Source organism: Neolamprologus multifasciatus, chromosome 3, assembly GCF_963576455.1.
Source record: "Neolamprologus multifasciatus chromosome 3, fNeoMul1.2, whole genome shotgun sequence".
Taxonomy (NCBI): Eukaryota; Metazoa; Chordata; class Actinopteri; order Cichliformes; family Cichlidae; genus Neolamprologus; species Neolamprologus multifasciatus.
Window position 1 is genome coordinate 17,122,071 of NC_140441.1, and position 17,077 is coordinate 17,139,147.

General features: G+C 40.5%; 1 protein-coding gene across 12 annotated transcripts in view; it reads left to right on the forward strand.

Moving 5' to 3' along the window:
- The window catches only part of LOC146521807 (adhesion G protein-coupled receptor L3), a 281,489-nt gene that overhangs the window by 240,704 nt on the left and 23,708 nt on the right, over positions 1-17,077 (forward strand). For 7 of the 12 annotated variants that reach the window (XM_085144243.1, XM_085144224.1, XM_085144236.1 and 4 more), the window contains 6 exons: positions 3,256-3,322; positions 5,165-5,256; positions 11,221-11,262; positions 13,029-13,055; positions 15,460-15,628; positions 15,793-15,918. In XM_085144243.1, coding sequence (XP_085000369.1) covers positions 3,256-3,322; positions 5,165-5,256; positions 11,221-11,262; positions 13,029-13,055; positions 15,460-15,628; positions 15,793-15,918 — 523 coding nt within the window. The remainder of the gene's footprint in view (positions 1-3,255; positions 3,323-5,164; positions 5,257-11,220; positions 11,263-13,028; positions 13,056-15,459; positions 15,629-15,792; positions 15,919-17,077) is intronic. The other 5 variants (XM_085144245.1, XM_085144251.1, XM_085144263.1 and 2 more) reach the window with 1 other exon arrangement.

Consider the following 17,077-nt stretch of genomic DNA (forward strand, 5'->3'; position numbering starts at 1 on the left):
AGAATTGGATCTGGAAGGGTTTGCTTGGCACTGGAATTCAGACTTTGCTAAGTCTGTGAAGGTTCTCAGTCATCCAGGTCATCGTACTCTAAAGAGCTTGGAAAGAAAAGCGTCTGGACTTCTTTAAGTTGCTTAAAGACGTTTCACCTCTCATCCGAGAAGCTTCTTCAGTTCTTGGGTCAACTCTCAAGTGGAGAGTTGACCCATTTGATCCTAGAACTGAAGAAGCTTCTCGGATGAGAGGTGAAACGTCTTCAAGCAACTTAAAGAAGTCCAGACTTTGTTATATGTACTTAACATGGACCATACGAGGAGCTCCGTGGTGTAGCAGATGATATCTTTGCCTTGCGTGCAAAAGACCAGCGATTTAAATCTGAAAATCAGAGAGTCGCAAGCTAATGCACTCCCACTCCCATTCCAAGGCTAGATAGTTGGGAGGGTTGCATCACGTTATCCGTTGTATTCAATTCAATTCAATTTTATTTATATAGCGCCAAATCACAACAAATGTCGCCTCAAGGCTGTATAATGTGTGGCAAACATGCAAATCCATCTGTAGCCAAAGGCAGCTTACATAACATCGACGGCACGAAGTAAACTCCCCTACATGTGTTTCTGTATTTTTTTCTCAAAGAAAATTGCACGTCTTCATGAGGTACCTTTTTTTTTAAAAAAAATAGAAAAGTTAGTTTCTTGATAGCTTGATACTGCTGGCCTAAATTTGTGGCATCAAATTGAAAATAAGCTTAACATCAACCAACTGGTAGCAAACGGTGCTCTTTATTATCAAATTAAAACAAATATCTGAAACCCAAATGTCTGTTGAGATGATCCAAAACACATAACACTGTCTGATTCAGAACAGTTTTGCTTTTATATGTATTATTTGAAATAGTTTAACACAGGGGTGTCGAACTCCAGGCCTCAAGGGCTGGTGTCCTGCAGGCTTTAGATCTCACCCTGGGTCAACACACTAGTTCATTATCAGGCTTCTGGAGAACTTCAAGACATGTTGAGGAGGTCATTTAGCCATTTAAATCAGCTGTGTTGGATCAAGGACACATCTAAAACCTGCAGGACACCGGCCTTCGAGGCCTGGAGTTCGACACCCCTGGTTTAATGGTTTCACTATCAAATCTTAAAATATGTAAAGAGCTTCTTTAGTATTTAGCGTAACGTGTCCACAACGTAGGCAACATAAGTGTTGGTTATTTTGTCGATTTTATCTGTTTTTGTGGTTCTTCTATGCATCAAATTGCATATAAAAACTACATAACTGCACTGTTAGGATTCAGAACTGGTACATAGTTTAGCTCAGCTGCTTATTTTAGTTAAGTTTATTTTAAGTAGGTCGTGTGATTTGGACGCGGTGGGAGTTCTGTTAACTCCAGAAAGTTACAGATCACTCTTTGAGGCAAAAAGTGCTGCAGAACTTCACACTGAAGAGGTGATTTAACTCATCTTCTTAGCCTACGTATCTCACATGCCTTTTCTCACCCGTTTGGTCATTGGCTTACTGTCCCTGCTTCGGGGAATAAGAGTAAGGCTCCTTGACTCTAAGGATGGTGTGGCAACAGAACAGGCTGTTGGCATGAACATGGGTTTTTTTAAATGGCGCACCGGCACTTTTTTGTGTTTGTTTGTTATTGCTCACTTACTGTAGGAGTAGTGCAAAAACTAGCACACCAGGAGGGGAAGATAAAACTGCTCCAAACGTCTACCACGAGCATGACATAAGTGGAGAAGGATAGGTAAGAGGAGGAAAGGGAAGAAAAAAACAAAAACAAAATGACAGCCTGCAGCTCCTGCCGCCTACCGAGTCTTTAAATCATTCTATGATCTGAAGAAGAAGGCGAAAGGAACAATGGAAGCTTCAGTTTAATTTATAACAGAGTCATTCAGAGCGTGCGCTTTGATGAGCTGCCAGAGTTCTCCGTGTGTTGTTGGGCTTTTGTTTGCTCGCCGCTTTATCTGTCCATATGTGTTTTTCTGTGATGCCTCGTCGCATCCATTGATACGAGCGAAGGGGAGACATATCAAGTCCCGGTAATAGCAAAGGAGCAGTCGATTTTTGTCCTGTCACTTGTTATACAGTATTTTCTCTCATTTCAAAGTATTGTCTGCGAATATATTTATTAAATTTTTTTCAGACAGGAAGAAAAAATGAATGCACACAAAGTGGCAGCTAAGTCTGTGGGCACTGCTGTAAATACTGTAGATGCTCAATTTTGGGGGTTTTTTGGATGAAAAAATAAAAATGGACTTTGACATCGCCTTCGCTCCATATAAGAAAACAAAAAAACATTTTTTAAGTGTATTTTTCACCTCCAACTTCAATGGATTTGAAACGAATTCTCCGCCGCTTCCATTTTCCCCTCCCCGTCAGCCCGAATGACAACAGTGCTGTATGGACTGTAATTTTGCAGTGGCCAAAAATGGAGCCGTCTATCTGCTGCTGCGGCGGAGATTAAAAGATTAATAATTCAACCACAGGTCATGAATCATGTTTTTTTTCCTGTATCTTTTCTTTTGCCATTTTTAAGGAGTGCTGTCACCTTCTGCTCCTGCTCCGTGTTCGGTTTTCTTCAGCCGAGAGGAGAATTGACTTCCCGCAATGTTTTGATGTGAAGCGTGAGGTCGGGAAAGAGCTTTATCTCATTATTGACATAATTATAACAGTCCCGCACGGAGTCGCCGCGGTTTAACACGAACACGTAAGGCACTTTGTTGAGAGCTTCAGGACCGTGCGTGCGGCCGTGTCTGTCGGGGTCAAGGTCAATCCAATTCCTTTGGAAAGATACAGTTAGGATTCAATTGAGAACTAATTAAATCTCCATACATTATCATCCTTAATGGCAATTTAATCAGAGTGGAACAAGAAAAGAACTAAACTCTGGTAGTTTCCAACCTTCCTTTGTGGGTTTATCCATAACGTGTTCGTGACTTTTCTCACTTTGAATTGTGCACATGTTTTGGCAATGAAAGGACGTCGTTATGGCTGTCACTGGCACTGAAAGCTCCCCTTTCCTCCGAATTCCAGTGCTCATAATTCTTTAGGCCACTTGCGGCAATCTGTGATTTGAAGTACCCATTCCTCTGTGTCACTCTCAGACTCCCACTTGATGTATATCCTCTGCGCAGGAGCATAGCGCTTTAACCTCAAATCCCCCCAACCGCCCACTCAACTCATATTCACCCGTCCTCTCTCTTACTTCAAATCCCCCTCACCGCTCACCTTATTTCTGTCTCTTTCAGTTGCTGGCTTCGCCTGGACACCTACTTCATTTGGAGTTTCATAGGACCAGCAACCTTGATAATTATGGTAAGCGTCACGAACCCTCCTTACCTCTCCCCCCTCTGCTCATTAACCCTACTTAGCCTGCAGGTCGTCGCTTAAATTGTCCACAGAGATCCCTTTTTAATGTTTTTTTCCTAGCTCCCATCGCCCTCTTCTCTCTGCACGGTTGAGCATACATGCCACCGCCGGGCACGGAGCCGTCCAGAAAAACGAATGAGGGGTGTAGAGAATATATTGGAGTTTGTCACCCTGCCGCAGTCGCCGGCTGAGACGATTTTGGGGGGTAGTGGGGGGAGTGAGATACAGAGCGATAGAGAGAGAGGGACAAAGAGCGAACTCTGCTCAGTATGCAGCGCTGGAGTAATCCGCACTGCGATTATGATTGATTTTGTTCCCGTTCCAAGTCCTACTCCACTACTTTTTTTTCCCCTAACCATCTCTTCCTCGCAGGCACACGCTCAGCCCCGGACATAGATGCGTACAGTATGTGGTATGCAAGCACACACACACGCTTTTTGTGCCTTTTCCAACTAGGACAGGGCCTCATTTTCTCCCAATAAAACAGCTCATTTATTGATCCAAATCTGATGTAAGACCCGCATTCATCTCAGTATTTACACTAATGCCGAGCACTAAAATACTGCTTTGTCACCAAGAGATGCGCTCATAATTTTCCAAAAACACCAGTCAGCCATGACGCTAAATATCCGGCATTGGCACAAAACTTATAGATATCTTTAACAACAAAGAAAAAAAAAAAGAAGTCACAATATGCTTGTCCAATAGGATTATTTCCTGAGAAACGCATCTCTCGCTGCCCAGCCGCGATCCGGCTGTCAAATCCAAACATGCATAATTCACTTTCACGCTCCAGTTTGGCGTAATCATTCACAATGCATCTCTGCGTGCCTCATGACTCACTCCTTTCTCTCTCCGATTTACAAACAAGAATATCCATCTCGTTGGAGAGAAGGCCTCGGCTCGGTTCCAGTTCTGCCCCTGAAAATTTGGCGAGTGTTTGGACAAAGGTGCAATTTTTAATTCTCCTCGTCTTACGTTAGCTTGAACGCTACCTGCAAATCGCCAATGAAATCCACCTAATTGCTGTAATTTGGAGGGAGCCATTCTGAGCAAACTCACATGACCAGAACTGACTCATTTTCTTCTTATTGTTCTAACTGACTCAACGGAGAAAATGCGAATAAAGTGACAGACCAGAGTCGGTCTGCTTAATGTGGATTGTTTTGTTTTTTTTAAATATTTCGAGTAGTCGGATATAAGACCGCCAATTAATTTCCCTCTGTAATTACAGCGTGTTTGACAAACACGGGAGCAAAAGTTCAACTCGCTGAGATGTGCTTGACTTTCTTTTTAAGTTTTATTTACTTGTCTGTTTTTTGAACAGAAACAGGAAAAACAGGAAGTAAGAATAACCATTGAAGTCTGCCGCAGCTTGTGATGCCGTAAAGGCTCAAAGTTTTCTCGTTTGCACAAATTTCATTTATTTATTTTTCCAAATGCAAAGAGGAAAGGACGGTAAATCCCCATGGCAGCCTGTAAGTGTGAATATGATGAGACAAGTGTGAATAAGTCAGATGAAAGGCTCCGCCGTGCAACTGTGCAGCTGCCTCGTCTCACCGGTCCCTGTTTAGTCCGATAGAGGTTTCATAGGATTTTGCGCTCTGTTTGGCAAAGTGGGAAACCGAGTCTGGCCGCACTGTTCCAGCTTTGTGCTACAAAGTGCCCTGATTTAAAATGAATGGACCAGTAACGGGAAACACACAGGCTTTGTTCCCATTCTTCTCTGCCTCTCTCGCTTTCCCTTCTCCTTGCCCCCGTAAAAATCCGTCTGTTTCTCTCTTCCAGCTCAACGTGATCTTTCTGGGCATCGCTCTCTACAAGATGTTCCATCACACAGCCATCTTGAAACCAGACTCTGGTTGCCTGGACAACATCAAGTAAGAGCACTCAGATCACCCAGATATCCATTAGAGTCTCCCAGAAATAGCACTGCTTGTTTTTTTACGGGAGGGAAAGAATGTTTCCATGTGAGCGTGCTCGGCTCGCTTCCGACCAAACGTGCTTTTTCACCGACAGCTCGATTGTGTCTCGTATGAGTCGTCTCGAGTTGACTTTTTCCACCCTTTTCCTTCGGTTTAATGAACCCCTGGTTAAAGAGCAACTTTTGTGTGGTACTTTGTATTCAAGGCTCTGTTTCCGAGCAGTTCCCTTTGCCTTGCCTCCACCTTTTGATATTTCAAAACCTCATTAAAAGCACTTAAGGTTGCGAACACCCAACCCAAGGGTGTGGAAATCTGAGCTTACAAGGTAAGCACCTCCCATTACATTGAAAGGTTGTGTCAGATGGGGTTAAAATCAAACAGGTATTCTGCTGCGTCTCCATCATTATCTGAAGAAAACTGTTGTCTGCGCAGGAAAAGGCCAGGAGACAATCTGACAGGCCCGACCCGGTGTTATCTTGGTGTCAACACGGCATAGATGAATATTCATTTTGTGTGTGCGTTATGTGTGTTTCAGTCTGTTTATCCTCTTATGCCTGGCTGCTTTCAGATAATGTAAAAGCTTCTGGGACAATTATGACTATAACAAAGGTGAAGATTTTCTTTGCTGGTAAAACACTTAGTCTGCAGGTGAGATGAATGACGGTGTTGCAAAGGCAACTAGGGCCAAGGTGGAAAAACATTTCTATTCAAATATGATATAAAATGTCTTTACTACAGGACAAATTCACTGTATCTGTTACTTTCAGTAGTCGTGCATACGGACATAATCACAAGTAATCTAATCATTACATTAGCTAAATACAACCTCAGATAAAATATAAAATATGATGCATGATCTGATATCTCTGCGTTGGTGTTGTTCCTGGATCATCAAAGCTGATGTTGGTCCAGGTTCAACATTGCAAGTGACCAGTCACGTTGTTGTGATGTCATAGTTTTGCGACGTGGAAACACCAACACACAAAACCTCAACCCCAACCACATTAGCATAACCCTAGACACGATCACATCCGAACCCCTAACCCTAACCTTGATCCTAACCGGCCCATTTTTGGGATTTTTCGTCCTGAGTGCACATCGGTCACATTCAATGCTGAACCTGGACCGACATTAATTGTTATGATTAATGCAAAACACCTACACGGGGGTGTCCGATGCACCAAAACATGACATATCATCATTTTTTATTTAATACCTGGAAACCTTGCATTCATTGAGTCAACCATGAAGTTCTCTGTATACCAAAGTGTAATGGTATGACTGAATATTGGCTCATTTCATGCAAGTAGGCACAGCAGCAAATCTACAACATAATGGCTGAAAAGGAGGGGAAAAACGCAGTAAAGTCCAGACCTCAACAGTCCTCTTAAGGTCCTCCCCAAATGCCTTCAAACCTCAATGAACTGAATCACAGCTACAAAACAACAAAGTTCTTTCACAATGGTGTGAGAGGCTGATAACGTCACACAGGAAATGATTGCTTCAAGTTATTGCTGCTAAACTTAGCTCTATAAGATATTGAATCACGGGTTTGTGTTTCGCTTTTCACACACTGCTTCTGCATTAAGACTTAGTTTTTGCTAAATAAATAATGTCACAGTGCAATATGTCATGTTGTTTAGCCTGCACTTTCTTTTTACCATAGCTGTATATGCTGCGGTGAAATAATAAGATAGTCTTTTAAGGAGGAGTTCGAGTGCTTGGAAACGGTGAAATTGGTGCGATCGGGAGCAGACACACAGTACAAAAGAGCAAATAAACAAGTATCACACCAAAAGCACAAACTTTTTTGTGTGATTTTTCCTGTTAGGACACGCCTGTATTTTTTGAGAACACAGCTAATTTATTGATCCACCTGCAGTTATTCTCTTTTGAGAATGCTCTTGCATGCAATTAAGCTAGTGCCAAGCTCAAAGCACTGCCTGATCTGTTCCAAGACAACAGTCGGCCATAATAACAAACAGTTAACTACAACTGAGATTGCATACATAACACAGCTGTGTGTTTGCGATGTATTTAATCATAATCAAAACATGTTTTTGCAAGGGAACATTTGTGACCAGGCTACAAGTTGGTATTACCGGTGCAGTGTTGGCAGTCTTATCAGCTACGGTCCTGTATGCTAACGCTGCACTGCCATGTAGCAGCTCCTGCCCCAACACATGCTCTATGATTATGCATAAGCACACAAGCAAAACAAAGCACAATACATTAAAAAAACCAACCTGCAACATGTCTAAAGCTTTATGCTAATGAATCATGTTGTATAGTAACCTGAGGCTGCATTGGGCGGTTATGACTTCTTACAGTTGTCCTGTAAGGTGAATGCTTAATTTGTGTTGAGAAAAAAAAGCCTGGTGAAAATTGAATAAAAGGATATTTTGCAATAGAGACGTAATAAATTATTAAGTTGTATTAAGGAATGAGCCAACAGGATGACCAAAAGTAAACTCGAAAAATGTCACTGGCTCAAAACGTACCTAACATCAGACCTCCCCTCCTGTTTTCCCCTCAGGCTCCTCCATGGTTATCAAACTGCATGCGTTCACATGGCGCCAGACGATAGATGAGGGCCGCTGCTTCTACTGCACGAGATTACGACACTGTTAGTGTGTGTTTGTGTTGCACGCAGTAATTATGTTTGCCACAAAAGATTCTGTCTGTATGAACTCATAATTCATATATATGTATATATAAATAGTAAAAAGACACCCACCCCTGTTGAGACATGCTCTTCTGGTTTCTCAAAAATAATAGGCCGTAGTTTGCTCTACTGTTTACATGTTTTAGTCTCATTCATCATTAGGTGCATTATTTCATTACTTGATTGTAGAAGTTTCATGCGCACACAGAAAGTTTCTGTATTTGCACTGTAGGGTGACACAGCATTTTCGGTCATTGCTTTTGACGTAAGCTCCAGCTACCTGGTGTCAGGGCAGGCTCTTTGCACAGATGGTGTAAAGTTGTTTTGCTGCCTGTATGCTATGATCGATAAGGGTCTCTGCTCTGTTTTTGCTGTCTGCCTCACTTTTTTTTTAAGCCACTCTGGACACATTAGTCTGCTTTATGGCCGTGTTGTGGTGGTTTTTTCATGGCATCACATCACCGGTTGTCTCAGCACAGTGGCCCCTGTCTGCCCCGCTCCTCTCAACCAAGTGATACACACATTTAAAAAAAGAAAAAAGGAAAAGAAAAGAAAACAATCTTCAGCAGGCTTGATACAGCAGCCTTTGGTTCCGCCACGGCAGACCCTAGTGTGCCAATGTGCTTTCACATTGGCACACTAGGGTCACAAATTCACTACAGGATTTCTCAGAGCTGTGGTTTTTATATGCTGCTTCTTAGCGGTGCCAAAAAAAATGTAACCTGGACAATAATAAGCTTTGACTAGTTTTGTGAACTCTGCGAAGCAAATTATTTGCCTAGATTTGAAGCTTTGTTTCCCGACTGTTACCCTACATCAGTTCCTCCTACGTTTAACCTCAGCAGTCTTATTCTGGTGTTTTGCATTAAAAGCCAATGTTAAACATAAGCTGCTACATGCTATGAGGACTTATTGAAGTTACTATTTTCAGTGGTTTAGCTAACATATATCCTAAGGTTAACAAGCTACCCTACTTAGTTATGCTAAGCTATCAGTACTAAGCTTGGTTAAGAGTGAAGAGTAAAGCCCCATCCAAGTTGGAAGTGATCTGCTTGTAGCACATTGCTTTGTAGCTGACAGTTGTTTGTTAATGGACATCCCAGTCTCAACTAGCTTACGCTACAGAGGCGGCGTGTATTCCCTGATGGTTTGGTTTGAGATTAGCCACAAAGAGGGTGTTGCACCAAAAACCTCCTTATGACTTTTGGTTTGGTCACTTGCAGATTGCTGCAGTTGCCTGAGACACAACCTGTCTTTGAAGAAAGCTTGCCTTCCACTTTTTATAACCACATAGTATCATATTTGGTGAGTGTTTGCAGACCATTAACCGTCTACAATGCAAACTACAGGCGACCAGGGATATCTCCTTGCAGCTAAAGCAATCGCAAAGAGGTTTTCAGTGCAGCACCATTTGACCAGTTTCGCCTAGCAATAGCAGGCACCGTCTTGCAACCTCTCACCAGCTAATGAATTTTTGTCTACCACCCTTAATGGATTCTTCCTTCAATTACTCATCTCAAAACTGGGAAAAGTTAACTATGGACCCACTCATTTTGCATTACTGTTATTTTGCAAGTCACTGAATATCACTGACATCCTAGATTCCTCGTAAGGACAAATAAAACTATCCATTAATCCATTAGTCCCAGATAATTGTGCTGTTATAGCATAACTGGATTTCTAACACATTCAGTAGCACTGACTCTATGTACGTATAATTCCTCGTGCATTCGCACAGTATTGTTGTTAGGTTTGATATATCATTTGCACAGTGCTGTTAGAGTTAGGGGAATTATTTCCAATGAGCAGTGTCACAGGGTAAGTTTAATAGTGCATCTAGTAATGCAAAATTAAGTTGCTGGTGCAGACTAATGCATGTTCACCTAACTAAGCCTAACCTTGTTCGTTTCTCTTTATTCTGCAATCCTTTGTCAAAGCTATAACGAGGTTTCTATACTTAATCCAAACTTGACACCTCCTGCAGCGGCTTCATGGTGAAAGCCAATCAGTGCCACCTCATTTCTCCAAGTGTTTCAGGAGTTTCTTGTTATTTGTGTTGGCAGCTCATTTTTAAACGATGTAACATATGGCCTCTTTCTGTGTCCTCCCAATCTTACAATCTCACAGTATGTATTCTGCTCACAGGCAGATCTGCTTCGAGAAACCGACATGCTTAAACAATAGATTCTGCACATTTACTGCACGTTCACACCAAGACATATGCGTAGTATGTGTAAGGAGAGGCACACGGCCAATCTCGAACATCTACTATGAAGCACAAATGTGCCATGTTTCAGATATTTGGAGAACTACAAGCAGGACACCTGCTGCCCACACAGACCCTGTGCCTAGACTGCTCAGCCTGGAAATGGATTGCTGATTACCAGCAAGTACATCGCTGACTATAACACTGATCAAAAATGCTTTAAAAAGTAAAAACAACAAATGATTCAATGTGATTTAGTTGATCTTAAAGTTTGCAGTAGGTAACTACTTACTACTCAGTAAGACGCCAGCATAGTTTGTGACCATTTATGTACATCGGCCATTTTTCCAAAGGCCAGATACATTGTGTAGTTGGTTCTGCAGGAAAAATATTGATTGCTGTGGTCCTAAGTGTCACGTGATTTATAACACTGCGCTCTCCTAAATGTAGCAACCCACTGACCTCCTCAACCCAAGCCTTACCGACTCGAAAACACTCTGCAGTGTTGGCCGTTTGTAAAAAAAAAAAAAAAAAAGGGATGGATCTGTACAGCTTTTTGTCAGCCGTCATTCATCTGATGAGGTTTTTACACCAACATCCATTAGGAAACGCTATGAACACACACAGAAAACTGGAATTAGGTGTAGGCTACTGTGGGCTTTTATATACATTGCTGATCTTTTCAGATCCAATGCTTTTTTACCTCTAATGATCTATCAAGGTGAGCCGGTTTTAATGATCATGATAGCATTGGTTAATTAAGTCAATTTAGCCTAGCTTAATGAGCTATGCCTTCTTTTGTTTCATCTTCCTGCTATTTGGTTTCTCTTTATGGCTTGATGTCATGTTTTTTGTTCAGATTTCATCATACTGCCTTGTTTTAATATGAATGTTTCATCTCTGTTTCACCGAGTATCTCTTTCTCCCTCTTTGCTTTTATTTTTTTCGATTAGCACTCACTTCCTGCCTTTTTATCTTATGTCGTGTTTATCTTTAACATCTTTCTGTTTCTCATCTTCTATTTTTTCCTCCCTCCTCTTCATTTTAGCTACCGTTATTATGATGGATGTGTTATTGTAGAGTGGCACTGGTAAGATGCAACATTTCTCAGAAGAGGAGTAGAATAGAATTGATATCGTGTTTGATGTGGTTTTTTCCCCCCTCCTCACCCCGTAATGGAGACAGTGGCTGCCGCTGCTCTGTGATTCATGGATTGCAGCGTGACTTTTGCACCGATGTAACTTTGAATACCAAACTTACTCTTGAATTGAGCTTTCTTAGAAGATGATGGACTGAACATTTTTAGCTTAGCATAGAGTCCTCCCAATTCAGATAAGGAGCTTCAAATGAAATATGCTAATGCTGTGATGTAAAAGATTTAAAAAAAAAATGACATCAAAAAAATGACATCAATAGCACAAAAACTTTGCGCTATTGATGTCTTAAACATTTTTGGGGTGATTTGCATTTAGAGCATACCTTTGGTTAAATAATTAACACCTCTGTTGGCCTGATCACGGCACTTCTTTTTTCCTCTCCCAGAAAGAGCCTATGAAATGACTTTATGTAGATTTAAAACAAATTGAATTGACCAATTGCAATCTCATACATAAATGATCTGTGACATTGCAATGAATGGCACCTCTGCAAATTAAGTCATTTGGAGGGAAATAGGTAATTTGATGTCACAGACTGAAATAGTTCTCTGCTTAAAATTGCCCCCTTTTGGCAACAATTAGTACGATAAAACCTTTTTTGGAGGGAAAGTGCTGAAAGCTGTCTACTACAGCACTCAGTATATGTATTATATATTCATACGGGCTTTTGTACGGGCTTTGTGACGAGCACAATTGAGCTAAAGTGCATAAATTGCTAAAATGCTAAATTTGACACCCTAAAATGTATTTAAAGCATTTAATTACAATTATTTCTTTACGACATAATTAGCTTTGTCAAATATACTTTACATAAACTATTTTGAAGTTAATGATGCTGAGAATATGAGCAGATCAGTAAGTGATATTGTATTAGTAGCTTTCAGGCAACAGTTCTGAATGAGGGCTAAAAAAGCTGAAATGCACCCGCTTCATTTGTAAGTGAGCTGTTATGCTTTTCAGCGAATGTAATGCAGTCTCAGAGGTTTTGCCTCGAGGCTCCTACTATGCAACCCTCAAAATCATCCTCATATTTTTATCTGATAACTCCAGAAGAAGATAAGCCGTGCCGTGCTGATATGAGTTGTACCCTCTTCATATCCTGTCCTCTCAACGCATTTCTTATGACCTCTTTTGTCTCTATCACCCGCTATCCCTCCAACAAAACTCCCACTAGTTAGAGGACAACATTTTGTTCTTTTTTTGTGTGTGTCCATTGCCTGTGTTTCTGTGTCCAATCTGGGGGCAATCGCCTTGATAAAGTACCTTTCCCACCAGGTCATTAAGACAGCCCTGGGAAAATTATGTTTAATGGTTGCTCTGGTGAATTCATAAATCATTTATTTCGCTGCACACCTGGCCCATTTATAACCGCTTAAATGTGAAGGTCTGCCAGCATTTATGAAGGGAACTAGATACCTATGCAAAAGAGATAATTATTGTTAACATCTGTAAATCACTAACAAATCCGCTTCCAAAATGTGGAAATGTATGGGATTAATGCAGACTAGCATTAATCCCATACAGGCAAGCAAGCCATCGTCCTTCTCGTTGTGTTGTTTCCATCTTCATTTCTAAATTTTTACACTGGATTTATTGCCACGTCTTTATTTATTTATTTTACCTCTGCATTGCTTTAATGCGTGATTTGATTCATTTCTGTCTGTTCTCTAATTTATTTTGTTCTCATTATATGGCTCAGCTATCAGGATTATGAACCTAAGATGAAGTAAGACAAAATTGGAATGGCCCTCTTTTTTTCTCATAATGCCATCTTTCATTTACTCCACCATGAACAAATCAGCACCCAAATCCATCTGGCTGCCTCCCTGAATCATTAACATGATTTATAGTAGAGCACTCAGTCACATTGAAGGCCACATTAGTGTGCACAAAGTACTCTGATCTTAGATATACATATCCTACAGATGAGACAAGCAAGATTAGTTTTAAATGGCACCTGTATTGTTACAGCGCACTGTATAGAGATGTTATTACTGTAGTGTAAATACCATACACCCATCTTCCCTTTATCCAGAACAAAAAGGAACAATCTGGGCACAAATCAAAGTTTGAATTGAAGGGCTGGGCGTCCAACCCAAGGCGCTCATTGAGGACATTTAAAAAGATTATTACAGGAAGAAAAGGCAACGCATAGGAATTAATGACAAATTACATGCGTTTAGAGGCAATGTGAAACAACAATGAATAAAATAGCTAGCTAAAGGCTAAACCTGAAAACTAGCTAAAAGTGGCTAAAAAAGTGAGTGATAAACGAAAGTAACTATTAAGCAGCTGAAAAGCTAAAAGTGAAAGATGGAATTCTACTATAAGATTTTTGTATAAAACAATTTAATGATAACTAAAAGTAACCATCAAAATTAATGGCTAATGGCTAGTTAGCTAAGAATAGTGTATGGAAGAACTAATTTTCTGAAAGTAACTGATAGGTAGCTAAAAGTAGTCAATAAAAAGTTGAAATATAAACCTTAAGTAATGGCAAAAGCTGAATAAAAGGTTGAAGCAGTTTGATAATAGTGAATATATGTTTAAAATAAATTGCTAAAAATAACTAAAGCTTAGCTTCATAAGCTAGCTAAATTAAAACAGATAAAATAGCTACATGTACTCAATGGCTAAAACAAATGGAAAGCTCAAGATGACATAAGGACAAGGATGATCAGCAGACATGATCAGTTCACTCTTATAAAATTTCTTGAACCAAAATGATATAATTTCTCAAAACCAGGTCAAATGAGCACATTAGCAACAAGAAAACAGACTTGGCGACTGGAATTACAGTTTGCACAAACTCAGAAAATATGAAAGTCTTATTTATGTATACAATCAATAATATTTTTAATAATTGCTAAAGACAAAGAAATATCACATCAACATGAATTTAAATGTTGCTGTTAAAAAAAAGAGCTCATCACATTAGCTCATCACATTAAAAGCATAAAACCAATAATACTCCCAAGATATGTAACTATAACAGCCCAGCTAATCTGTATGATGAGCTATGATGAATCCTGATAAAACCAAAAATTAATGTGCACAAGAGTTGGTTTAGTCAGTCTGGTGCTGTATGTGCAGTCTTTAGTAGCCACAACATGATGTTTCTGGTGTGCATAATTAACCTCCTAGGACCTGGCGTCCACATATGTGGACATCACATTTTTGGTTATTTAGACCAAAATACTCAAAATATTCTGCTCTACAAGGGCCTGATATCCACTTACGAGGACATTATACTGCTACTGTTCTATCAAAATTTTAAACTAATATCCTCATATGTGGCTCTTATTTTTCATAAAAACAAAAATAAGGTAAAAAGAAAAAAATCTGGTAATTCTTTGTTTTTACATTCATCGGGCCCCAATATGGCCAAATATCAAAGAGAAATTAAAAATGCATGCCGTGGAAGAGTTCGGGTCTTAGGAGGTTACGCTTTGACAAAGCGCACTACATGGATACTGTACATGTAAGGGTAGACAGCACATTCTGACAAGAATCGTGTATTAATGTGATTAAACACTTATCTAGATCTTGCCAGAGGGGTCACCAGAATACAAAAGGGTGCAGGTGAAGGGAAAAAAAAAAATTGCCATTTCTCTGCGCAGTGCACCAGCACAAAGATAGAGCGCTTACTCTTAATAGACTTTGTAATCTCAAGGGCATTTGTTTCAGATAAACCTTCTGCTTGAGTAAGATTTTACAAGACACTCAGCTCAGGCACTAGAATCCAACATGTAATATACTAATGAATTTTATTTTCCTGGAAACGAGGACTGTATTTACTAGTCGCCCACACATATAGACTGCACTTAATTTTTGTGGGAGGATCAAAGGCTATTCTTTTTGTTTGAAAGAGTGCAAGTGTAAAAATAAAGAGTAGAAAAAGACTAAAAGGGAAAACAATCATTCTCATTTATCATCAGTTTCCTTTCCCTGTTCATTTCAAACTGTATTTATAATTGTGGATTAAGCAGGCTCTTCATTTCCAGACCTTACAGTTAAAGTTGTACCTTATTGCTTTAAAACCTAATATCTTTGGTGCAGTTTATGTTCCTTCTCCTGAAATGACAGCTTTTATTAATTATTCATAAAATGGCTGTTTGCTTACATTTTAGATCTTGGGTGATCGGCGCCATCGCCTTGCTATGTCTGCTGGGCCTAACCTGGGCTTTCGGCCTCATGTACGTCAACGAGAGCACAGTGGTGATGGCCTACCTCTTCACTATCTTCAACTCCCTGCAGGGAATGTTCATCTTCATCTTCCACTGTGTGCTGCAGAAGAAGGTCGGCATTTGCGTTCTCTCCCGTATCGAGAAAATAGCACGGTGTCACATTAATTAACCGCATGCACATTGGAATTGATTTCCATAATGAGCATGCTGGAGTGTAGCGAGTTTGGAAAGCGGTGAGCTGCTAGTGCGAACCTGTCTGTGCTTTTAAATTTGCAGGTGCGTAAGGAGTACGGGAAGTGCCTGCGTACTCACTGCTGCAGTGGCAAAAGCGTGGACAGCTCCATTGGCTCCGGCAAGGGCACCGCCTCGCGTGCTCCGGGACGTTATTCGACGGGATCGCAGGTTAAATTGCATTTTTCACTCCTGTAACTTACCACGTGATATGTTCTTTGGAAAAAAAAGGTGAACAGCAACATGATTTCTTTGTAGTGTATGTGCATGCTGCAGCTAGAGGCGCAAAATGATTTGATCCCGAGTGATACTCAGGATTACGTAAGATTTGAAGAAAGCACAACGCGCTGACAGAAAGTAGGCAAGCAAAAGAGTAAGTCTGCAATTCGTTTTCACTGGGACGGATTTAGGCTGCGCGTCGGTACAGTGACGTTGAGGAAAGTACTGGCTTCAGCTTTGTGGGGAATTTGTTCATGCTTACAAATTCAAATTTGACTGTCTATGCCAGGGTTTGTAAATTCGGTGCATAGATGGTAAGTCTCCTTGTAAAGTAAATTGTTAATGGATTCCACCCACGTTGACGTGAAGTATAGGATGAATTGGCGTGATACGCCGTAACTGAACATTGTATCCATATCCCAAAGAGTGCAATTTCTTCCAGTGTTCAATTATAAATAGTCCTTAGAGTCAAGCGTGCAGTGGCAACCCACGGTACAAGCTGGATTCCGCACACAGATCAAAGCGTTTAATTATACACAGTGGTTTGACAAGATGGCTCTAACCTCATGCTCAGTCACTTTATATGAGCGAGACAAGAATGGAAACACTCAGAAAGATGTGGTTGTTTATTGCTAACTCCGAGGCTTCGGAATGAATGTGTAATCAGCAGAGCACATTCGAACCCGTCGGCTATGAATGGTTCAAGTTTTTGTCTGTCCAAAAAAAGGAGAAGAAGAAGAAATGGCACTGTCATTTTCAACCCATCTGTGTCCCTTAGGTCTGGGGACAGAATCGCGTGCAATATGATAATGAGATCAGCTGTGTCAGTATATATTGCTGTTTGAATATGTGAGCGATGTGTCATCTCGGCTCGAAACAGACGCCAATTCATGATGTGAAAAATGCTTTAAGCTTTTATAAATAAAAACATGCCCTCGGTTTAAATGTCACACTGCAATGGGGAAGCTCAGCGAGAGATTAGGTGAGGTATAGTGACAGCTGCTACAATTTTAGTTAAAGCCGGAGTAGGAAGAAATATAGAAAAGGTGGAAGAAAGCAATTTAGCATATGAAAAAAGACAGCCAGCGTGCTGAGTAACTTTCCCTTTTAT